At 42.9% G+C, this 25,771-nt stretch overlaps 1 protein-coding gene across 2 annotated transcripts in view; it reads right to left on the bottom strand.

Annotated features, from left to right (window-relative positions):
• ARFGAP3 (ADP ribosylation factor GTPase activating protein 3) overlaps nucleotides 1-25,771 on the bottom strand; it is an 873,462-nt gene that overhangs the window by 82,476 nt on the left and 765,215 nt on the right. For both annotated transcript variants that reach the window (XM_044087532.1, XM_044087534.1), the window contains exons 12-13: nucleotides 25,725-25,771; nucleotides 3,329-3,452 (exon numbers count right to left, since the gene is read on the bottom strand). The exon at nucleotides 25,725-25,771 is cut by the window's right edge and continues 91 nt beyond it. In XM_044087532.1, coding sequence (XP_043943467.1) covers nucleotides 3,329-3,452; nucleotides 25,725-25,771 — 171 coding nt within the window. The remainder of the gene's footprint in view (nucleotides 1-3,328; nucleotides 3,453-25,724) is intronic.

Genomic DNA, 25,771 nt, shown 5'->3' with positions numbered 1-25,771 from the left:
GATATATTGCTGATATTTGAGCATATGAAACTGGCAATTTAAGGCCCATATAGCCAAGGCAGCAGATGTGTAAATCTTTTTTCCCCATCTATCCAGAGCCCTAGAATCCCTGTCAGAGGGGGTACGTTTTTTTGCAGTAGAAGCCTTGACCCCGGAGAAATAGTTTCTGGGTCTGCAGTGGGGGTTTTGAAAAGGAATTTATGAGAGTCAGGGACCCTGTAGTATCTGTCCGGATTAACAGGAGCTGGAGGTAGAGAGTCAGGGGTCAGACCAGACGCCGAGAACACATCTACAATGTCCAACACAGGTGGAATAGCTAGAGGCCTGTGTTGAGGTAGTAAAAGGAAGTCTCTGAGCCTTTTCTTAGATTCTGAAAAATCTTGGCTCTCCCAGTGGACGTGCTCCCTCATGGTATGCAAGGTTTCCCCAAAAGAGTAGTCCCCACAGGAGGAGGAGCTGAAGGAATGGATTCTTCAGCATCAGAATCCTCATAGGGGGGAAGAGAATATTCCTGATCAGAGGAGGAATCAGAAGAAATGGAAAGCTGATCTGAAGATTCATAGTCTGTCTCTTGCCTAGGCCTCTTATCAGGAGGGGGATGGGAACCCCTGATCAAGGTAATTAAGTCTTCGGCCATTTTGAGCATCTGTTTTTTGGGCATGGAGGCCTATCCTTGTGGCTGGTGAACTTTTTTCTTTGCCTTTAAAGGTGTTTTAGTCTTTGAAGTCGGTTTGATATATAATTGCTTAGGTTTGAAAACACCCTCAGAAGCCGATGCCTGCTCAGCGGCTCCAGACCCATCTGAGGGAATAATCTCCAAGGCTCCAATACCTTGAGTTTCCTGCGGCCTGGCCAACTCCACGTGGGAGTCGGTAGTGGCCTGCGACTCTAAAGTAACGGGCATCAGGGGCTGCGAAAGCGCCTCACTGAAAACCGGCGACTTGCTTAGAAGCTTCGTCGGTTTTGGACCTCGGTTGCCCGTCTTTTTCTTTCCGTTTTTTGTGAACTCCGGTAGTTGGATGGCTATCTGACGACATTATATAATTAAATTTCACCCAAAATAGCTTAATGCAAAATCGTACCGACGCTTAATAGTGCGTTGGTTAAATCTAGCACAAAACTGACAACTAGCAATGTCGTGGTCAGGGCCTAGGCAAGGAATACAATAAGAATGAAATTCCTTATGAGGTATTTGCTTCCCACAAGAAATACAATTATTAACTTTTTCTGACATCGGTCTGGAGCAAGAAAAAGGTTTCCCCAACGGGGTACTTAGCTTTTAATGAAGACTTCGGATCTGAAACTCGAACACGAAAATCTCAGGAGTCGGCCGACTGGCACTTGCGAACTGCTTCTGCTTTGGGCACCACGCGGCATAAAATGGCATCAGCTGCATCTTATATACCCCTGTCGCACTGACGTCAGGGAGGAGGTGACAGCAACCGACACCGGACCAAGACTTTGGAACTCAGGCCGACTGGGGAACCGCCTGACAGCAGGATAACCCACATGTAATGACTGCAGCAGTGTAACACGATGAACATCGATTTAAACCATTCACTGCATCACCACTCCCATTTTCATCATTATTCCAGTCAATAAGGGTCATTTGTATTTCTTCACTTGAAGATCTTAACTACAGAAAATAAATGGTGATCTGTTATTAAATCCACTTGCACCTTTTTAATCTATCATTAAATATATTTCTATTAAAATCTTCCCCATTTCCTTACACTTAGAACAAATTAAATTTTCACAATCCCAGCCCTCAGTATCAGTACTAACCATGTTACAAATCTTACATTTAGTCAAATAACCTCGATTAAGAGGGCTTGTAAGACAAAAATTTTACATTTCTTCCATTATACCCTAATGTAAAAAAAAAAACAAAAAAAAAAACACAAATTCCTGCCTTCCTCTCCTAAAATGCTTAAAACACAAAGATGTGAAAAAGCGTCTTTGCATTGCAGCAGACATGATGGGCACATCTGCTAGTTATCTTTCCCGATGTACCTAAAGGGAAAGGATTCCACCTTACTTACACCCTTCCCTTAAGTGCAAGTAAAAAAGCAAAAGGAAAAGAGACAGAAAACTGTCTTTCCAATATTACACCCACCCCTCAAAAGGACTCTAGGAGTACAAACACTTTCCCTTACAAGAAATTCAGTTTAAAATACTCACTTGTGTCCACTACATTTATCTATTTATTTTCTAGTTTGATTACCGGGGAAGTCCACTGGGCCCAAAGGACCCGTTTTCAGTGGAGGCCCGGGGAGAAAAGCTCCAGGAAACATAATACAGTACAGATATAACAGAGATACAAAGTATAGGATTTACAGAGAGATACATTGTATAGGACAGTTTACAAAGTCTGTACAGAGTCGCACATAGTTTACAAAGTCTGTACAGAGTCACACAAACAAAATAGCTTAGGGTTGCTCAATGGGTATTAAAGATACATTTGTGCAAACATTCTAAAAAAGACACCTTTAAAAATAAAGGTAGAAACACTTTGCATGCACTCATTTAACGTAAGATGCCATTTACAATATTTACATAGTTATGCTGTATGATAAGTAGCACTTGGAAATTGTAGATAGTATAGACATACTCAAGGTGAAGTAACTATGGGAGAATACTAGAGAGGTTAGGAACCTGTAAGAAAGCATCCTGGGGGCAAATATTTAGTTGGATTTAGGTAGGGTGAAAGCAGGTACATTTCCATTTAGAGGAGAGGTATTTGAAAAGCTGGGATTTAAAGTTCTTTGAATTTGGTATAGTTCTATGGAAGGAAGGGAATTCCATTTCTTTCCCAAGGAGAAAGAGAGGAGGATATCCAAAAAAATGACAAACATAATTTTGACTGTCATAGTACTGTTACTTAGAGGCTGCAAGAGGGTGCGCACCACTGCTGTCATTCTCAGTAAAAACAATAACAATTGCCATCCTTATATCTGCTACTTGATGGGAGAGATTCCAGCTCCCCTTTGATCACACAGACTAAAGTGGCTATCAGAAACTCAACATATGAATGCAAAAAAAGAGAAACGAGTTAGAAAAAAATCTTAATCACTCAGCAAAATAAGGTCCATTCACTGGTAACAAAAATACTTCTAACCTTGTATGATTTCAGACAGATTAGGTTTGATTGCTTTGTTTTTGGCACATTTTCCAAGAAACACCTACCATACCTAAACATTCTGTAGCATGTATCTGTCTGTGCTGATTCTTTAGTGCTGTAAAGGTACACGATATTCAAATTACTAAAGTACTTACCTCTTCATTACTCTGCTTTCCAAAGTACATGTCTGAAGAAATAAGTACTTACCTCTTCATTACTCTGCTTTCCAAAGTACATGTCTGAAGAAATTGCTTTGGCATTACCAAATTTCTTCTGAGCATCATCTGTATTTGCTGCAGTTCCTTGATCTTGTTTATGACGAGATGTAGCCCTGGAATTGGAGTATGGTTAATAAATTATAAAGCTAATTAAAAGAACTGCCATAATTCTCACTGTTTTAACCTTCTTAAGATAATACAGCACATAAAATCCAACATTATTGCAAAACTATTTCACAGAATACTTGCAATGAAAAGGACAGAAAGTCACAAGGACAGATAAAATGAGGTTACACTGGTTTTGACAAGAAGATAACAGCAGTGAGTACAAACTGTAGAAAAACAAGAGTCAGTCACAACTAAAGATTAAAGTACATTAAAGTGGAAAAAGCCCAAAGACTGTATACATTAGCAACCTTGCAGTACAGTATACAACTCCAAACAGCAATGCAATGCTAAGAAATGCAGCTATTATTACAAGTTAACACATTTCTAACATAATTGCCACTGTCATCTCTGAATAACATAACAGTGAATACTTTGGCAATGCCAAAACAATTCCACAACTGCAAAGTAGTGAGATAATAGAACATCCATAAGCAAAGTCTGCATTCACTCCAAGTCTCAGTCATTTTTGCTGCTTATATATACTGTTTCATCCCTATAAAGCACTTAATGAAGCATGCTTTTAACTGCAAGACTGTTTAAGTCCAAATGTAGTTAACTAAGCACTATTACAAAACAATGAACATATAAAACAGAAAATAAACCAAACACTTAAGATATGAAGTACAATAAAAAAAACTTTTTAAAGATAAGTACTTAAGCAGTAAATATCATGAAAAACACTGACAAACAGCAAACAAAAAAAAGTTCAAACCATTAACCAACAGTAATTTAAAAAAGCTGATGTGCATTCCACTAAACAGTTAACTAATAAAAAACTGTACAGTCCAGACTCCAATTCGCCAGACAAAAACTACAGTTTTGTACACTTACCATAAATGTAGATGTTTGAGTGTATTCACTGTTGCAGTCATTACAACTTATCCTGCTGGCAGGCTGCCCTCAGTCGGCCTGAATTCCAAAGTCTTGGTCTGGCGTTGGTTGCTGTCGCCTCTTCCCTGACGTCAGAGCGTCAGGGGTATAAAAGATGCAGCAGACGCCATTTTCTTTAATTTTTCTTGCCCCGGATGTCAGGTGCCCCCAAAGGTGTAGGCTAAAAATATGTTAATAAAACATACATGCATCAAAGTATATTTTATCTTCATCTACAAGCAAACACACCACATAGGTTGTATAGATTAGAGAAGTACAGATAAGTTCCAGCAAAAGTAAGGGGGATGGTGGGTGGGTAACCTGGACTGCAACAGTGAATACACTCGAACATCTACATTTACGGTAAGTGTACACAACTTTACTATGTTCTTTGTGTTTCACTGTTGCAGTCATTACAATTGGATTGAATCCCAAAGCTATGGTTGGGAGGCTGGAGCTAAATAGCATTAGGGGCGGCTATGAGGCCCTGCAGAACTGCAGTGGCAAAGCCTGCCCTGGACATAGAGTGGTAAATGATAGCGCTTTGTAAAGGTGTGCACTGAACTCCAGGTAGCAGCCTCTAAAATGTCTTTGGTTGGTACTCCCCTGAGGAAGGTTGCTGAAGTGGCTGTTGCTCTGGTTGAATGAGGCCTAATGCCCTTAGGCACTGGCTTGTCATGTTGTGAATAGCAGAAACAAATGCAGTGGCCTATCCACTTTGAAATAGTCTGCTTTGAGATAGCCTTCCTTTGTGATCCTGCAGCATATGCCACTCTGTCTTTCTGAGAACTATGGTTCTGTCCAAGTAGAATCGAATCTGTCTGTGTATGTTCAAAGAATGTAGAATTCTCTCCCCCTTGTTCTGTGGATTTGGATAAAAGGTTGGCAGATGAATAGCTTGGTTAAGGGCCACACTGGACACTACCTTAGGCATAAATGTCGGGTTTGTCCTCAGAGAAACCCTGTCTGGATAAAAAATGATAAAAGGTTCCACAGCCATGAGTGCCTGTAGCTCTGAAACTCATCTTGCAGAAGTTATTGCTAGGAGCAGAGCTGTTTTCCAAGATAAAAACTTTATATCAGCTGTAGCGGCTGGCTCAAAAGGAGGCAGGGTGAGTTTTTCCAAGACATAGTTGAGGTCCCATGCAGAAATTGGTGATCTCCTTGGAGGCCTTAAGTTTTTGGCTCCTCTGAGGTACTGCCTTAAAGGATGAGAAAAGATTGGTGGCTCTGTATTGTAATGAGCTGAAATGGCAGAAGCACGAATTTTAATTAATGAAAAAGATAGGCCTTTGTCTAGCATCTCAGTTAAATATTGCAAAATCTGAGGGATATTTGGTACAGCTGTGTCAATTCCTTGTGTCTGGTTCCAAGCACAGAATCTCTTCAATTTTCCAGCATAATATTTTCTAGTGCTAGGCCTTCTGGCCTCCAATATGACATCCATCACAGCTTTAGTGAGAGGTGCGTTTTGTATGACTACATTATCCGCCATGCTGCCAGATTTAAGGTCTTGAGTTGGCTGTGCAGGATCCGATTGTTCTGTTGAGACAGTAGATGAGGTATTTGAGATAAGGTCCAAGCCGGGCATTGAGACAAGTTCCTTAGGATTGGATACCAGTACTGGCGGGGCCAGTCTGGGGCAATCAGTGTCATCTTTGGCTTCTCTTGTCTGACCTTTAGAAGTACCTTTGGGAGGAGAGGCAGTGGAGGGAAGGCATATACTGCTAAGTTTTTCCAGATGAAAGACAGGGCATCCACTTTCCATGCTTGCCTGTGATAAATCCTTGTGCAGAATCTTTTTAGTTGGTAGATGTGAGGAGAGGCAAATAGATCTATATCTGGGCATCCCCATTTCCTTGTTATGCTGAAGACTTGTGGATCCAATTTCCACTAGTGGGAATCCATGAGGTTTCTGCTTAGTTCGTCTGCCAGAGTATTTGTCTTTCCTGGCAGGAATTGTGCCTGCAAAAGTACTTGGTAAGTCAATGCTGTGTCCCACAAAGTCATGGCTAGTCTGCAAAGGGGGTAAGAATGAGTGCCTCCGTGCTTGTTTATATACCACATGGCCGTGGTGTTGTCTGTCTTTATCAGTAGTTGTCCCGGATGAAGTAGGTCCTTGAAGGCTGTCAGGGCATTCTGGACCGCTAGCATCTCTTTTTGATTGATATGTAGATGCGTTTGGTTTGCAGACCATGTGGCTTGAATACATCTTCCTGCCATATGGGCTCCCTCAGGCATAATCTGATGCATCCGTTGTTAATATCTGCCTGGCTGGGGGTAAAGTGAAAAGCTGTCCTTTGTTCTGGTGACAAGCCTTTTCCCACCATCGAAACTACTGTTGCAGACAGGGAATGAGAGTAATCCTTGTTTCCAGGCTGTGGCAATGTTGAGTCCAAACACTTTTTAGGTACCATTGAAGTTTCCTCATATGCAGTCTTGCATATGGAATTAGTAGAATGCAGGATGCCATGAAGCCCAAAGCCTGCAGAATTTTTCGTGCAGATAACTGGGCCTTTGTTGCTAACATTTTGAAATAGGTAGTCAGTTGCCTTTGTTTGTCTGGCGTGAGATAAGCCATCTGGGCAGTTGTATTCAAGCTTGCACCCAGGAACATTATCTCTTGAGAGGGTACTAGTTTTGATTTCTTTTTGTTGACTGTGTACCCTAGGCTTGTTAAAAATCTCTCTACAAACGCCAGATGCTGTAGTAGAATGTCCTTGTTCTCTGCTTGAATGAGGCAGTCGTCCAAGTAAGGATATATTTGTATTCCTCTGTCTGCAGAATGCAATTACTGGTGCCAAGCACTTTGTATACCCTGGGCACAGTAGATAAGCCAAAGGGCAGTGCACAGAATTGGTAATGCATTGAACCTGCTTTGAATCTGAGGTATCTTTTGCATGTTTGTCTGATTGGGACATGCAGGTATGCCTCTTTTAGGTCTAAAGTCACAAGCCAAGCCTTCTTGCCCAGCATGGGCAGAAGCTGCTGTAGAGTCAACATTTTGAATTTTGGTATATCCAGGTATGTATTTAGTAAAGATAGGTCCAGTATTGGCCTCCAGGCCTTGTCCTTTCTTGGTACCAAGAACAGTCTTGAATAAAATCCTTGTCCCTGCTATTGCTCTGGTACTCATTGAATGGCCCCCATTTCCATGAGGGATGAGATTTGTTTTTGTGCCTCTGCCCACTGATTTTTTGGCAGGTCTGGCCAACCGTTTGCCCTTGGCAGGGTATGGAAGTGAAACCTGTAGCCTTGTGACACTATGTCTAGGACCCATTTGTCCCGGGCCATGATGTGCCGATTTTGAGAAAAAAGTGCTAGTTTTCCCCCTAAAGGTGCTGCCAGAAGATAAGTGCTTGGCGCAAGCAGGGGGAAGTCATTGAGACTGTTTCCTGCATGGCTGTGATTTGTCTTCTCCACTTTTGAAGGTAGAAGCATCCCATTGTTTAGACCTTTACGGATCTTGGGGCAGGGAACTGTCTCTAGGGTGCCTGGATCTGCCCCTTTGTGGCCTGTCTGACACTGGAAAGGACCAATTCTTTGTTGGTCAGTCAGTGTCTGCTAAATCTTGGAGGCTGTACCTGTAAGAAATCCTTGACCGTTAGGCATAGATTTTGTTTTGTCCTCCATTTTCTTTAACACTTCTTCTGCCTTAACACCAAACAAGGCGTCATGCTGTAATGGAGCATCTAATAATTTTGCTTTGACATGATCACGCAAAGTTTGTTCCTTTAACCAAGCATGCCTCCTAATGACAGAACCCGTAACAGCGGCCCTGCAGGAGACCCCCAGGGAATCAAAACCACATTGCAAAGTATGCCTTCCAACTTGTTCAGCTGCATGCAATAAATCCTGCATGTCCTTGTTTTCTGCACATTCACAATTTATCAACATTTTCTGTTTAAGCAGTGACATGATATATTGCTGATATTTAAGCATATGAAACTGGCAATTTAAAGCCCTTATAGCCAAGGTAGCAGAAGTGTAAATCTTTTTCCCCATCTGTCCAGTGCCCTAGAATCCCTGTCAGAGGGGGTATGGTTTTTTGCATTGGAAGCCTTGATCCCTTTGGTACCCTGGGAGATAGTTTCTGGGTCAGCAGTAGGGTTTTTGAAAAGGAATTTACGAGAGTCAGGAACCCCGTAGTATCTGTCTGGCTTAACAGGAGCTGGAGGTAAGGAGTCAGGGGTCAGACTAGACTCTGAAAAGACATCATCCACAATGTCCAACACAGGTGGAATAGCTAGGGGCCTGTGTTGTGGTAGTAAAAGGAAGTCTCTGAGCCTTTTCTTAGATTCTGAAAAATCTTGGCTCTCCCAGTGGAAATGTTCCCTCATGGTATGCAAGGTTTCCCCAAAAGAGTAGTCCTCAGGAGGAGAGGCTGAGGGGATAGATTCTTCAGCATCAGAATCCTCACAGGGAGGAAGTGAGTATTCCTGATCAGAAGAGGAATCAGAAGAAATGGAAATCTGACCTGAAGATTCATAGTCTGTCTCTTGCCTAGGCCTCTTATCGGGAGAGGGATGGGACCCCCTGATCAAAGTAATTAAGTCTTCGGCCATTTTGAGCATCTGTTTTTTGGGCATGGAGGCCTGTCCATGAGGCTGTTGTACTTGTTTCTTTGTCTTTAAAGGTGCTTTAGTCTTTGCCTTTGAAGCTGAAGTCGTTTTAATGCATAACTGAGTAGATCTAAAAACACCCTCAGAAGCCAATGCCTGCTCAGCGGCTCCGGACCCATCTGAGGGGATAGTCTCCGAGGGACCAATACCTTGAGTTTCCAGTGGCCTAATCGATTCCACATGGGAGTCTGTAGCGGTCTGCGGCTCTAAGGTAGCAGCCTCAGGAGTTGCGAAGGCGCCTCACTGAGAACCGGCGACTGGCTTAGAAGAAGCCTCGTCGTCAGTTTTGGACCTCGGTTGCTTGTCCTTTTTTTCTCTGCGTTTCTTATGAATTCCGGTAGTCGGATGGCTATCCGACGGCATCGTATATTTAAATCTTCTGCCAAAATAGTGAAATGCAAAATCGTACAGACGCTTAATAGTGCGTTGGTTAAATCTAGCACAAAACCGACAACTAGTAATGTCGTGGTCAGGGCCTAGGCAAGGAATACAGTAAGAATGAAAGTCCTTATGAGGTATTTGCTTCCCACAAGAAATACAATTATTAACGTTTTCTGACATCGGTCTGGAGCAAGAAAAAAGTTTTCCCAACAGAGTACTTAGCTTTTAATGAAGACTTCGGATCTGAAATTTGAACACGAAAATCTCAGGAGTTGGCCGACCGGCACTTGAGAACTGCTTCTGCTTCGGGCACCGCGCGGCAAGAAAGACTGAAGAAAATGGTGTTGGCTGCATCTTTTATACCCCTGATGCTCTGACATCAGGGAAGAGGCGACAGGAACCGACGCCGGACCAAGACCTTGGAATTCAGGCCGACTAAGGGCAGCTTGCCAGCAGGATTACCTAATTGTAATGACCGCAACAGTGAAACACGAAGAACATCTGACAGAAGCACCATATTTACTAGTATTCAAACCAGCAAAAGTACAGTTTTGAACCTACCATAAATGTAGATGTTCGAGTGCTAATACAGCTGCAGTAATCACAGATGGGTTCTCTGCCGTCAGGCGGTCCCTCGGTCGGCCGAATTCCAAAGTCTAGATCCGGCGTCGGTTGTTGTCGCTTTCTTTCCTGACGTCAGTGAGGCAGGGGTATATAAGACACAGCCGACACCATTTTCTTCAGTCTTTCTTGCCCCAGATGTCAGGTGCCCCCAGAAGGAAGGCAATACATAAATTATATTTATATACATGAAATGCAATATAATCAAAAATCAGTAGTTGCAAGCAAATATACCATAGAAGGATAACCCCATCAGGTTGTATGAAGAGGGGTTAGGCCCTAGGCCTTTACCAAGAGGGGAAGGAGGGAGGGAAAACTGTACTGCAGCTGTATTAGCACTCGAACATCTACATTCATGGTAGGTACAAAACTGTACTATGTTCATCATGCATACAGCTGCAGTAATCACAGATGGGTAGAATCCCAAAGCTATGCACAGGGTGGTAGGCACTAGGTGGAACTGGGATGAGCCAGAATGCCCTGCAACACAGCAGTGGCAAAGCCTGCTCTAGTTTTGGAATATAAAGGCAGGTGGTAGTGTTTTGTGAAGGTATGCACAGAAGTCCAAGTGGCTGCCTCCAAAATATCTTTGGTAGGGACTCCTCTGAGGAAGGCTGTAGAGGTAGCTGTGGCCCTGGTGGAGTGGGATCTGATGCCTGTAGGGACAGATTTTCCACGATAGGAGTAATAAAACCGTATGCAGTGGCCTATCCATTTTGAAATCGTCTGTTTGGAAACTGGCTTCCCTTGAGCTCCTACAGCATAGGACACAAAGAGTTGTTCTGATTTCCTGAAAGGCTTTGTTCTGTCCAAATAATAACGTAGCTGTCTATGGATGTCTAAGGAGTGTAGAAGCCTTTCCCCTATGTTTTGAGGATTGGGGTAAAAGGTAGGTAAGTGTATGGCTCGATTTAAAGCTACCCTGGATACCACTTTAGGCATAAATGACGGGTTGGTTCGAAGGGAAACCCTATCCTGATGGAAGATGAGAAAGGGCTGCACAGCCATGAGGGCTTGTAGTTCCGATACTCTACGAGCTGAGGTAATGGCCAGAAGGAAAGCTGTTTTCCAGGACAAGTATTGCAAATCTGTTGAGGCAGCTGGTAAAAAGGGAGGCAATGTTAATTTTTCTAGAATGTAATTAAGATCCCAGGCTGGTATTGGTTGTTTCCTTGGTGGTCTTATATTCTTAGCCCCTCTGAGGAACTGTCTTAAGAGTGGGTGAGAGAATAAGGGTGGATCCGTGTTGAATTCTGCAGAAATGGCTGAGGCATGGATTTTTATGGAGGAAAATGAAAGTCCACTGTTCAGCAGCTCAGCTAGATACTGTAATACCCGAGGCAAATTCAGTTTTTTAGGGTCCTGGCCTTTTTTCTCATTCCAAGAGCAAAACCGTTTCCATTTTGTGGAGTAAGCCTTTCTAGTAGATGGCCTTCTGGCCTCCAAAATGACATCCTGCACCTCTTTGGGGAGCAGAGTCTGTTGTGGTGTTAAGGAATTTTCCATGCAGCTAGATTGAGTGTTTTCAGCTGACTGTGAAGAGTTTTGTAGCTGTGCTGAGTCAGCAGAAGAGGCATTAGAGGTAGGGGCCAGGCAGGAGTATGTGTTAGGCTCCTCAGTAGTGGGTACCAGTGTTGTCTTGGCCAGTCTGGAGCAATCAGTATCATCTTCGGTCTGTCTGCTCTTGCTTTCAAGAGCACCTTGGGCAGAAGAGGCAGAGGCGGGAAAGGGTAAACTGTCCATGCTGCCCAACTGAATGAAAGGGCATCCACTCTCCAGGCCTTTGGATGAAAGGTCCTTGAACAAAACCTTTCCAATTGATGATTCCTGTGGGAGGCGAAGAGATCTATGTCTGGCCTCCCCCACGCTTGGATTATCTTTGAAAACACTTGAGGATGCAACTTCCATTCGTGTGGATCTGTCATATTTCTGCTTAGATTGTCTGCCAGCATGTTTTCCAAGCCTGGCAAGTACTGTGCTTGAAGTTCGATTTGCCATTCCAGAGCCAAGTTCCAAAGTGTCATGGCTAGTCTGCACAGGGGGTATGAATGTGTTCCTCCTTGTTTGTTTATGTACCACATTACTGTGGTGTTGTCTGTTCTTATCAATAATTGTCCTGGATGCAGGAGGTCCTTGAAAGCTGTAATTGCATTTATCACTGCTAGCATTTCTTTTGATTGATGTGAAGGTGCTTTTCCTTTTGGGACCATTTGCCCTGAATGCACCTGTCTGTCATGTGCGCCCCCCAGGCATAATCTGATGCGTCTGTTGTGATGACTTGATTTGCTTGAGGCTTGCAGAATGGAAGACCTGTGTTTGTTTGACATGCTTGGGCCCACCATAGAAATTCCTTTTGCAAATATGGAATTATTGGTATTATTGTTTCCAAACTGTGGCTGTGTTGAGACCATAGGTTTTTTAGGTACCACTGAAGTTTCCTCATATGCAACTTTGCACATGGGATTAAAAGAATGCAAGATGCCATGAAGCCCAGAGCCTGCAGGATTTTCCTTGCAGTAAGCCTGGTACAATTTGCTAGTGTTTTGAAGTACTGAGTTAGTTGCCCCTGTTTTTCTGGCGTAAGATAGGCCATCTGGGTGTTTGTGTCCAAGTTGGCACCCAGGAAAGTTATTTTCTGAGATGGTGTTAGCCTGGATTTCTCTTTGTTGATTGTGTATCCTACAGAATTCAGTAACCGTGTTGCATAAGCCAGATGTTCCAGAAGTATGTGCTTGCTGTCCGCTTGGATCAGGCACTCGTCCAAATAAGGGTAAATTTGTATCCTTTGAAGTCTGCAGTAGGCAATTACTGATGCCAGGCATTTCGTGAAAACTCTGGGCGCAGTAGATAAGCCAAAGGGCAATGCAGAGAATTGATAGTGGATTGAACCTGCAAGAAATCTGAGGTATCTTCTGCAGCTTTGTCTGATTGGGACATGCAGGTATGCCTCCTTGAGGTCCAATGTTACCAGCCAAAACTCCTTGCCCAGCATGGGAAAAAGCTGCTGTAATGTGAGCATCTTGAATTTTGGTACAAGTAAGAATGTGTTTAGGATGGATAAGTCCAAAATGGGTCTCCAGTCAGTTCCTTTCCTTGGTACCAGAAATAGCCTGGAATAAAAACCTTGACCTTGTTCGTGAGTAGGTACCTCTTGAATAGCTTTCATGTCTATGAGCTTTGAAATTTGTAGTTGTGCCTCTGCCCCTTGATTGTGTGGCAGGTTTGGCATGCCTCTCATTTTTGGGAGAGTGTGAAAATGAAATCTGTAGCCTCTGTTTATAACGTCCAGGATCCATTTGTCTGTTGTGACAATATGCCAATTTCTTGTAAATAATGCCAGCTCTCCTCCCAAGGGTGCTGCCAGCTGATACTTGCTTGGCATGGAAAGGAGGAAGTCATTGGGTTTGTTTCCTGTATTGTTGTGCACTGTCTTTGCCACCTCTTGGTGCTGGAGTTTGCCATTGCCTCCCTCTATATGATCCTTGTGATTGCCCTCTGCCCCTTGTGCGCCTGTATCTGCCTCTTTGGGGCTTGTCCGTGGCTGGAAAGGACCAGTTTTTAGAAGGCCAATTTCTGCTAAAACGTGGTGGTTGAACCTGTAGAAAAGCTTTGACTGTTTGCATAGATTTGGCTTTTTCTTCCATTTTCCGTAGTATCTCCTCAGCATTAGTACCAAATAGCACATCCTTTTGTAAAGGAGCATCTAGTAGTTTAGCTTTCACATGATCAGGCAAGATTTGTTCCCTAAGCCATGCATGTCTACGAATGACTGATCCTGTAACAGCAGCTCTACTTGAGGCCTCTAGGGCATCATAGCCACATTGTAAAGTGTGTTTACCCACTTGTTCTGCACTATGCATCATATCCTGCAACTCCTTCAAATCTGGTTGTTCAGGTTGAGACAATTTATTTCTTAATTGTGATAACAGAAACTGCTGATATTTAAGCATATGAAACTGACAATTTAAGGCCCTCCTGGCTAAGGTGGCCGAGGTATATACCTTTTTTCCCCACCTTTCTAAGGATCTAGACTCTCTTTCGGAAGGTAATGGATTCTTAGCAGTAGAGGCCTTCATACCCTTGGGGCCTTGAGAAATGGTTTCAGGGTCAGCATTATGGCTTTTGTAAAGAAATTGGTGAGAGTTAGGAACTCTGTAGTACCTATCAGGCTTGACTGGGGTAGGAGGCAGGGAATCCGGATTAAGGCAAGCCTCCGAATAAACATCATCAGGTACGTCCAAGACAGGAGGTATCATCAGAGGTCTGTGTTGAGGTAACAAAAGAAATTCCCTAAGTCTTTTCTTGGAATCAGAAAAGTCTTGGCCTTCCCAATGGAAGTGTTCCCTCAAGGTGTGCAAGGTTTCCCCAAAAGAAAAATCCTCAGGAGGAGATACAGAAGGAATGGACTGCTCTGCATCAGAGTCTTCAAATGGGGAGTAAGAGTGTTCCTCTACATCAGAATGTTCTGAAAAAATGGAGCCCTGATCAGAAGAGGGAGAATCTTCCTTCACTCTGGGCCTCTTGTCTGGAGGGGGTTGGGAACCCCTGATAAGCGTAATTAAATCCTCAGCCATTTTAAGCATCTGCTTTTTAGGCATGGAGCCTGGGGATGGGCCCTGTGCAACAGGCCTCTTGGGATGCCTGGCTGATTTGGACTTAGTAAAGGCCTTAATGGAAAAGGAAGATGAAGGTCTAAAGACACCATGGGTGGAAGTGGACCTGTCCACATTAGGAGGCTCAACGCTCACAGTGGCTTCAGTGGTTGTAGTCTGGATCTGGGCCGAGGAACCTGCGGTCTCGGTTACAGAAGACACCGCCAAAGAAGTGTCGTCGGTAGTCAGGGACTGCATAGGCGTCTCGCTGAGAACCGGACCACGTGTAGCCGGTTTTGGCGTGGTATCGCTGGGGACCGCAGACCTCGCGTGTCGGTCCTTGTCCTTGCGTTTTTTGGTCAAAGCGGTAGTCGGAGTCTCCGACGACATTTTATAATCAAAGGCTGTACCAAAAAAGTGTTGGGCGAACTCCGCCCGACGCTTAATAGTGCGTTTATTGAAAGTAGCGCAAAAGCGACAGCCCGAGACGTCATGGTCTGGGCCTAAACAAGGTATGCAAAGGGAATGGAAATCCTTATGCGGTATTTGCTTCCCACAAGAAATACAATTGTTAACTTTTTCTGACATCGGTCTGAGGCAAGAAAAGTTTCCCCAACGGGGTACTTAGCTTTAATGAAGACTTCGGTTTCCAGTTTTTTGTAAATTCAGGAGCTGGCCGAACGGCACTTGCGAACTGCTTCTGCTTCGGGCACCACGCGGCAAAAAAGACTGAAGAAAATGGCGTCGGCTGTGTCTTAAATACCCCTGCCTCACTGACGTCAGGAAAGAAAGCGACAACAACCGACGCTGGACCTAGACTTTGGAATTCGGCCGACCGAGGGACCGCCTGACGGCAGAGAACCCATCTGTGATTACTGCAGCTGTATGCACGATGAACATCAAATTGACACAAGCAACATTTGCAGTGACAGGCAGTAAGTAAGGCAGACAAAAGAATACACAGTTCTATACAGGAGTTCCAAGTTTAAAAACACAAAGAAAACCAGATGCTAAACCTCCCCAGGGCCTGTACATTAACAAGTCAGAACAATCATCTTGAAATGGGCCAAATGTTTACATTAGGTCTCCAGAAAAGTACTGAGCAAGGACAAGCTAAAACGCAATGTCAGACAAACATGACTGGCAAATGGAACAGACCCTTCTAGTCGTACATCGCTTCTAAGCAGAAAAGACACTGGGTATGCAAGTCTTTGTACATAATTCGCCTACCGCACTCACACTTACTCATCCATGCTGACATCTATTACTGGCAAGAAAAAAAACTTTAAAAAAGCATAAAAGGTTCCCCACAACTGGGCACTTATCTGTTAACTCAAAGCAATGATACCAATGACCAAACGACAATCAGTCCCGACAGATATGTGACATGCGTTTGGGCTGGCCATGAAACAGTCTAAGGAAATATGCTCATACATTCACCTATACACTCCTACACTTACCAGGTGAGGTCACAAGTTGGACATACGATCCTGGGAGGGTAAAGCTTTGGTACCCTGGATGGATGTCAGTGGTGATAACCCATTCATTATGAATACTGCAACAGTAATTTCAGTCAGTTTTGACTGTGTCTAGAAAGGCTCCCAAGAATCTTTTTATGATACAGGAGTAAGTCTAACATCAGGTAATTCAAAGAAGTCAAGTTATCAAAACACTGAGGAGATGGATGTATGGTCAAATGCAGTAATTTGAGAGACTAAACTTATATCTGAGAGACATCTGGAATAAGGGTAGCAAATATGTAATATCTGAAACCTCAGATGAGCAAGAACTAGAACTTGATGGGGGGGGGGGGGGAGACTGAATAATCTTTAAGACTATGTTTGAGGGAGAAACTTTACAAAAGATTCACAAGAGAGATGAACCCAAAGCAGAAACAGTAGACCCCAACCCAGAAGCCCCAACTTCGACGCCATGGTTCCGAGGTCCAGCTGCCCCAAAGTAGTCAGATTTGATAAGACGAAGGCGTGAGACAAGCCGAAGGAGTGAGTTAGAGCTGAAGATGGCCAAACCATCAGATCTGACCCAGACGGTAGGAAAGCAGCTGATCGTAAAGACCTTGGATCCAAGACAGCTGAGGGAGAAAGTCAGACAGTTGGAGCCAAAGGGCCAGCAGCTAGACTCAAAGAGATAAGGCCTAACTGCATCTGTACCTGCAAAAAGGAACTCATTAGCTGCTCCAAGTCAGAAGACTTAATATTGCCCACTGACCTTGATGACCAGATGGAAGAAGCCACTGACGGGGGCCTTGGAGGGCTGTTTCAATGTGAATGAACCCAACTGCCAATCTCAGCAGAAGATCTCTCAGAACCGAGACTGGGAAGGCAATGAATCCAGTGACAGCTCCAGCAGGGTAGATGGTGAAAAAGGGGAGGCTTTTCTACTCGAAGCAGCCCCTTTGTGCAGGAAGGGACAAAAAAGGCTCAAAGCTGGTGATGGAGCCTTACTGGTGGTTGGTACCGAGTGCGATCGGCTCCTAGTAGTTCAAGACTGGGCAGCCAGCGGAGACAAAGTCGTGGGATCTTTGGTTTTGGACAGCCCGAGGAAGAAGGACCTGGGACAGAAGTTGAGGAGGACCTTTTTCATTCTGCCTTGGAAGACTTGGGGTCTTGCAATTTATGTCTGTCAGACCAGACCTTCAGGGCGGAGGAAGACTATGATGAAGCAAGTAGCCCTAGACCCAAACCCCTCCTAAATGGAACAAGTAAAGTCTAGGTGCACCACTCCCAAACAATACAGGCAGTAGTCATGTACATCCTGTGATGGCAATTTATGCTAGCAAGCAACGCATTTTTTAAACCCTTTCTCCACAACAGAAAAACAATCACACTAAGGAAATACTACGTAAACTATTAATATACTACTATATCTACCAATATACTGATACTATTATTGTTGTACTATACTTACTACTAATATGCTAAGATACTACTTCAAACCTACATTAAAAATTAAAACAAGCACTCTCTAAAAAGGAGACAGGCCCGAAAAAGCAGGAAGCCAATACCAAGAGAAAAATACACACCTAAAGACAACTACCTAGCTACCTAACTATCAAAAAACACACTCACTATGCTAACACTAAGCAAAGGGTAAGAGAAGCACAAATCACAAAAAAGCACTATAGCAAGATCTGAAAAAGGATACACTGAAGTGGAGCCAGTTTGAGCGGCTAACAGGAATGGCGGCAAACTAGATCTGAGGAGTAGGTTGAGAAGCAGGGGACTGTGGGTAAGTGAGGCGAAGCCTGGCAAGTTCAAGTCCGAAGGAATTGGCCGGTGTCATATCAGATAACTCACAGGTTGAAGCCAGACGGAGCAGACATTGGATCCAATCTTTTCAGCTGTGTTCTGTGAGCAGGTTAAAGAAGTTACTTAAAGGGCTGTAACCATGGCACCAAGCAAACCAAAGACACTACCACTGAGTCCCTTGATAAAGCCATCAGCAATTGGTCATCCAAGTAAAGAAACACATGAATATCTTTTCCTTGCAAAAGCCTTTGCCTCCACTGCACACACCTTTGTAAATACTATGGCTACAAAAAAAGACAAACAGCAACTTTTACTGAGAGTGGAGCACACGTAGACAGAGTTCAAAGCATTACCTCTACAGGCTTCAGGTAATGACTTGTCACAAGGCAACAGTCATATTGCATCAAGACCCCATAGAGAATCATGATCTCAAACCTGAAACACTACATGCACTCAGTGACGCGGCAGAGATCCAAAAGACAAATTCTCCCACCGCCTGTGGACCAAGTAAAAGTCAGGAGTAAAACCTTTTTCCACATATTGCTTATTTGCATTTGTTCATAAGGAAAGTTTGGCTGAGATAACAGACCTTTTTCATCTGAGGCTTGGCGAGAAAAAACTCAAAAGCAGTAAATATCTCTAAAGCTCAACAATAGTAAAAATACTCCCGAGCCAGGGTGAACCTGTAGAACTGCCTCCACCCAACGCACAATCCAGTACAAAAGTCAGCACTGCTGTTACTGACATATAATTGTTCTCTAAAAGAGATGGATGGCATAGAAGGCACAGTGATCACTACCTGATGCTTAGGAGCCATCAAGTTTACTAGGGGTGGGGGATTATTCTTCCTGGAGAACTGTGGGAGCCTGGAAAAGGAAGAAGTGGGCCAGGAAGTGTCTCAAATCTCCCACAGTGAAATGTCTGTTGTCTTTTAAAGGTCCTTAACCAGATTGTGGGAGACCTGACCAAAGAAATTTCACTTCAGAAAAAGGGGCATTCAGAAGAGCCAACCCATGTGCATTTTTAAAATAAGAAAACTATGCTAAACCATTGAGACCAAATACAAAGCAATGCCTACTGGTCAATCACAGCATCAGCATAATAAGAATTGCAGAAGGCTACATGAAAGTTCAGTGTAGAAGACACTGTAAAGGTCTACTCCAGATCACCTTTGAGCATAGACTAGTATGTCTGCCAGCTTTTCCACTGTCTAATCTACTAAGAAGTATAAGAACCATGACAGACCATGCAAACTGATGGATGCCACAAGATGGTGGAGGTGAATGACTACTTGCCAATCCCGTCTAAAACCTTAGACTTAGGGTTACCATATTTAGTTATACGAAAAAGAGGACAAAAAATATGTGCTGATATTATACCAGCACATATTTTTTTGTCCTCTTAGGGTTGCCAGATTCTTGACTGGCCGGGTTGGGACACACTAGCTGAAGACCAGAAAAAAAAAAGGTCTTTAGTAGCAGTTCCGCATTAAAGACAAGTAGCTCAGTGTTTGGCGATTTATTTTTGATTGGCCCGTATACCAGTATACGAGCCAATCAAAAACTCGCACAGCGGACCCTCTTCTGTTGAATGCGGATCAACCAGTTCCGCATTGAAAAGAGCTCTGTTTTGCAATTTTTTGATTGGCTGGTATGCCGGTATACAGGCCAGCCAAAAAAAAAAAGCGGAGGCTGTTTTGCCGGGACTGTAACCGGCAGTGTGGCATACTTCTCAACCTGGAAACATCAAAAATCTGGACAAGGCCCATGAAAAATAGGTACAAATCTGTATGCTGATTAAGCTCTAATTTGCATATGTAATTATGTAACCCCACCCATTACAATGGAATTGCGGGATACCAACTTTCAAATGCAAACTGAGGGACAACCAAAATATGGCACCAGAGTCCCCCTGCAGCCATTCCAATGTCCCATTACCTGGCAATTTCGCAGATTGTGTTTATTTACCATAAACACTAATGTATGCATACTGCGTTTTAGTTCTACAATGATTATTTGGATTTTATTTTAACATTTTGCAGCACATCAATGCACAAATACTAACAGACATCTGATAAACAAAGCAATACTGTCTCACAATGAAAATAGACTTGGTATCAAAACTTCTCTGTTCTTGAAACTCGCATTCATTGAAACAGCATTGAAACCCACACTCCAAGTGAACCTATGTTGTGATAGTAAGTTTTAAAAAATTGCCCTTTTTAGATCAGTAAGTGCCCCTGTCACCCCCCCCACCCCAGTCTTCAACAGCTTCCAGCACCTCTGTAAAAGAGCAATGTCAAAGAGAATTTTTCTGGTAAGTAATTGCAGTAGAGAACAAAACAATAAAAATAAAAACTCACATCAGTCTTGTTACTGTTGGGTGTGTGTGTGTGTGTGTGTATGCAGTCACACAAGACAATATGTTTGCATTTGCATATGGATGTGCTCATGCCTCCTTGGTGTACAAGTAATAATACTGGATTTTTGCAACAGGACAGTAGCAAGTGTGAGTCTGTGATTATAATGGATGTCTGCAGAAAGGCATTAGTAAAACTAAAGATATTTCTACAATTTTACAATTTAAATGCACTTTACAACCTGCCACAATTTTTGAATAGCTGTAGTTGAAATCCTGCAGCTGCCATCCTTTTTATCTTCTGCATACCAAAACCACATAGAGTACTGTGAATGTCTGTTCTATGAAGCAGCTGCACAAATTAATGCATGTTACCAGAATAATTTAGATGTTGAAATTATAAAAACTTAAAAAAAACTGATAATGAAGTTTGATAAGCCAAACAGAAAACCATCTAAATGTATTTCTGCAATGTCCATTATTCTGGCATGTATATGAGAAATAAATAAAAACAGATGGGTATGCTGTCAAAGCTAACCACAGAAACCAACAGAGAAAAAGCATTTTTACCAACTCCATTTGATGTAAAATGTGTATTAAACTGTTTAATAAACAGCATTTAATATTTTCTCTGATAATAGTTGTTAGTGAGACTGTAGTGCCTAACCAGCTGAAGTCCTTATTGTATATGCAATAGGTTGATGGGCTACAGTTAGTTTAGAAAAACAGTATCTGTTCTAGTTTTTGTTCTGCCGAGTCACAGTGCTACTAATATACAGACATAGAAATACATGCCCTACTCTGATTGCCATTGCAAGAGAAACTGATGCAGTGGTACTCATTCAGAGTTGTCATTTGCCTGACATGGTTAGGCACAGCAGGCTTTCCTCAGCCATCAGTAATGTTAGTGGAGGCTTGTAGCCATGCATGCATGCATAATGTGTTAGCAGTCTTTATGAACTATGGACCCAATACATGCATATAAGCAACAGGGAACAGAATGCTGAAGATTTCACAATAGTTTGTTTGTTAAATGGTTATCACACAGCTCACACACAAGCACATTTACATAACAGTGAGTGAAGTAGGCCCATGATGTAACCTGATGTGCTACTTGATTTACCTGGCGAAATGTTGCTATTCGGAACACCCACCACCCTAATGCTACTTTGGCCTCAGTATATGGTTATAATTCAGACACACACACACTCACACAGATGCACACAGAGTGCCAGACAAAAAACGAGCAACTGTTGTCGGTGCCATTACATCCTGAAACCAGCATTATTCTCTGTTGTCACTGCCATTTCCCATTACATCCTGCCTGCTTCCGAGTGCTTTGTCCATTTGAGTGCTGCCTACATTCTCGCTGCTGCCGGCTGCTATTACATCCTTCCTGCCTGCATTTGCCAAACGAGCAGCTGCCTGCCAATACAGCCTGCCTGCTTCCATTCTCTTATCCACTCCCGCTTGCAGCCAGCCAGAAATGATGACGCGAGCTCCTTGAGCTCAATTCCGACTGGCTGGTAGTCCTGACGGAGCTGACGTCATCGCGCACATAATGACGGCAGCTCCGACAGAGCAAAATTCAAAAAAATAAAAGAAAACAAAATTCTGCTTTTGAAAAACTCGGGCAAATCACAGAATTTTCAAAAACCATCCAGACGCCTGGACAGAAGCCCAAAAAGAGGACGTGTCCGGGGAAACCCGGAAGTATGGTAATCCTACTTAGACTCCTTAGCAGGTGGGGATGTGCAGAGGTTCTGTGGTTGCTGGAACCTATCATACAGCTAGGATGCTTGTTTAGAATGCCACTCTACTCTGCTGACAGCCCCTACAGGGTACTCATTTATGTACAGCAGAGGAAGCAGAAGCCAAGTGTTTCTAGGCTTGGACAGATTCCTCACTCTTCTCTGTCGTAGAATACGGACAATTTTCAACTACATAAATAGGGTCCACTACAAGTTCTCAAAACTTTCAAGCTTACATCATGAATGACCAGAAAATATGGCTTTTAAAGTACGCTTGGAGTAGTCAAATTCAAAACATATGTACCTGAGCCTGCAAAACTACATGCAAACAGAATACAAAGGAATGGTGAAGAACCTTTGGCTCTGCCAATGTGGCTTCAAAATGTAGCCCACACACTGGAGGAATTTGCTGAGGAGAACTGAGACTGACCGGCAAAAGCTGTCTTATCTATCCTGCGGGAGGGGTGTTGGTAGAATCCCCTCATTGGAGCTCCACCTGGGGGAAATGTCCAACAGTGCTTTCAACACAGAAATGGTGACCCTGAGAACGATATGTGTGCAGACGCATAAATCTGTACCGGGCCTACCACTATTGACACTGCACTATGCTTTTCAGCCAACATTGGGGGGGGGGGGTATCAGTAGCATACAAATAAAATCAAACACACATGCTTGATGATGAAGATAATGTCCTGGTGTCCTCTTCCTCTCCTAGTGTCCTTAAATAAAGGAATGGTAAGAAACAAATACACTTATTGCAGATTAAGGCATGATGATTACTAGCAAAGATGGTGTCAAAGTGAATAGACAAAAATAAAATAAAACACGCAATCATCATCCTTATGAATGGGCTTCACAGGAAGATGCAAAGCTCCTTATGCTTCATACCTGCATAAGGCCAGTCCATGGTGGACTTTATCAACCTGGGTCTCTTCTCAAAGAAGGGGGTCATCTGATGGGGAGCTTTAGGTATGACAGGTCTTGCTCATGTCCCTCTTAGAGATAAGGACTACTGGATCTCCAGCTCCTCTTCCCAGTGAACTTAGGGGGAGGGATACCCTCTTTTGTCTTTAGCTCATGTTGGGGGGGGGGGGGTTTCAAATTGGAATGATCTGTCAAAGTCAACACCACGGAAAAGGAAATGAGCTACAGCACTGGTGGAAATGCAGCAGAGGTGGATTTTCCTCTTGGGAGACAGCAGCAGGGTTTAGAACCTATGCTTCTTAAGGATACAGTCTTATAACCTTAAGGACAGGTCTTACCAAATGTCAAACTGACATATGTCTAATACCTGGGGTAACATTCTTAAGATGACCAGTGGAGATCCTTTCGGATCTGTACTGGGACATTTGCTATTTGGCATCTGCTTCTCAGATCTCCATTTATCAAACACGAATCTTTGGTTAAAGTTCTTGGATGTATGTAAGCTGTTGGTCAAGCTCCTCCCTGGTACACAGGATATCAAGCTTACAATAGTCAGTAGCTGGTTTACAAAAAATGGGCCAAAATCCACTCCAAGAAGTGCAACATTGTAGCATTTGATAAGCACCCCTTAGCTCCAGCTTACAGTATAGATAACATACCACTTCAAAATAAAAAAGTAATGAGAAACCTAGGCATTAGGGTGGACAACTCCCTCACGTCTGACCACCAAGTCCTTGCCTCCTTATATCCTGCAATTGCTAAACCCATCACTTTGTATGGCCCCCTTTAGTGTGTACCCTACTAAGCATATCAAGCAATTGGAAAGACTCCAAAGGTTAGAAAATAAAAGATGATGGGCTTTAAAAGATCCAAGTTACCAAGTAGACAGATTGGCGGCTTACATACTACACTCAGTGTCACACGGACTCCTTTATGGTGATCTAAGCCTTTCCTACGGGGTTATAATAGATACAGTAGTCCAAAATGTTTTCTATCTCCAAAAATCAAACAGTCCAGCTAATAAAAAGGCCAGTGATTTAAATCTACTCCAAAAGATAAAAAAAAGACAAGATGGAGAAATAGATTTGTCAAGCAGCACCTACCCTTTTCTGTAGAACAAACTTTTTTCCAAGTTAAAAAGTGTGCCACACTGTCTCCTTTAAAAAGGAGATTGACAACTGTATGGATATTCATAAACTCACCCCGGGTACAACTGGCCTTGCTCTCCTTCATAAGGGAGGCAAGGCATGAAGGTGGGTACTGGTAAGGCAGAATTGGCCTTGCAGCTAAGTTGCCTTGTAATGCCTATGATCCTATGACACTACAGACTCAAATGATGAAGGAGGAAGGACAAACACAAACTCTCTCCCATCCTGGCCACAGGTTCAGCATGACTTTGTATGGAAAAGACTTCTTGATCTGAGAACAGCAGCTGAGCAAGCTTCAGGGTACTATATCTTTCCTCAAAAGTTTAATTTTTAACTACTGCAACTTTATTTTTGTATTTGGAGCTTTTCTCCCTAGGCCTTTGCTGAAAAGGAGCTTTGTTGCCTGGTAGGACCATCCCTGTAAACAAATGCAAAATAAATAAACTAAACACTCAAGGACTGTTCCTTGTGAGCAGGCTACATGCAGGTATACTCAGAACATTCCAACTGGGAGAAGCAGGCACCATGGGATGTACTCCCCAAGTTTTCTACTAGGAGTTCACCTCTCACATCCCTCTCACTGTTGGTCAATGACGGGTGCAAGCCAACCTTTTGATAGCTGAAAGACAGTCAGGGTTCACAACGGCACAAAGCTGCTACCTGGATACACTTAGTAGGAACAAAGTGCAAATAATGTCTGGCCTCTCCCTCTCATCCTTTTCTGCTTCACCAGTTGCCTAAGACTGCGCAAAGGTCTTTCTACTGGTCCCTGTGCTAAACATTCCCCACAGTCACAGTTCTGGAACTTGAGATAGGCTTCACACTTTACCCTCCCTCCCTGAATAAAGGATACACCTGCATTTCATCTGAGTACTTGGATTCCCCCCTCTAAAGAAATACTAAACAACTGGCTATGCTAAGCTGCCCATGTATGGCTTCCTATCAGAAGTGCAAGACCAGTTATCGTGAGACCTGCAAATGTGAAAAATTAAGTGCCATAATCAAGGAAATATAGCAAATATCAAAACTTAATTACCTCAAGGCATTTCTTCCAGGGGGCTTCACCTGTCTGCATTCCACATTCCTATGTTGCTTATATATACCAAGTTCAGGATTAGTGCACCTTTCAATAAAGGGGAACACCCCAAGGTATTACAACCTCAGAATCTATTTACTGTATTCATACTTTCAGTGTTGCTGTTATGATCACACTTGTAGTCCTTGGAATTCCAAAAAGGAACTTATTCATATATTGTTTATGCTCATCTGTATGAGCCAGGTAGAACTTGTAAAAGAACAAAAAAAAAATAACCATCTGAGTTTGTTAACAATGTACACATGTGCAAAATATACACACACACATATATATTATATATATATATATATATATATATATATATGTATGTATACATACACATTTAGCACACACATAAAATGGATTTTGAAAATTTATCTTCACCAAAGTTTATGCAGCAGAAAATGAACTAATGGTCTTGAATGATCTCTGCCTCTGAAGTAACTCTGTTACTGTTGAGCCTCCAACAGAGGCATTAGCATTGAGATCCCTAGCAGTCTAAAAAAAATGTCAGTTCAAGAATATTAAGAACCACTTTATTGTTCAAAGGAAAGCAAAGCATGTGTATACCTCCTGTACATCTGAAATATAAACATATCTGTGTACCTTTCCTCTAATGCTGCCGTCTTGGACGAGAAAATAATTTCTGTATC

The sequence above is a fragment of the Protopterus annectens genome, chromosome 11.part0, assembly GCF_019279795.1.
Source record: "Protopterus annectens isolate FY-2018-M chromosome 11.part0, PAN1.0, whole genome shotgun sequence".
NCBI classification, from domain to species: Eukaryota; Metazoa; Chordata; order Ceratodontiformes; family Protopteridae; genus Protopterus; species Protopterus annectens.
Note: the sequence above shows the minus strand (reverse complement) of the source record. Positions and strands in the feature narration are given on the sequence as shown.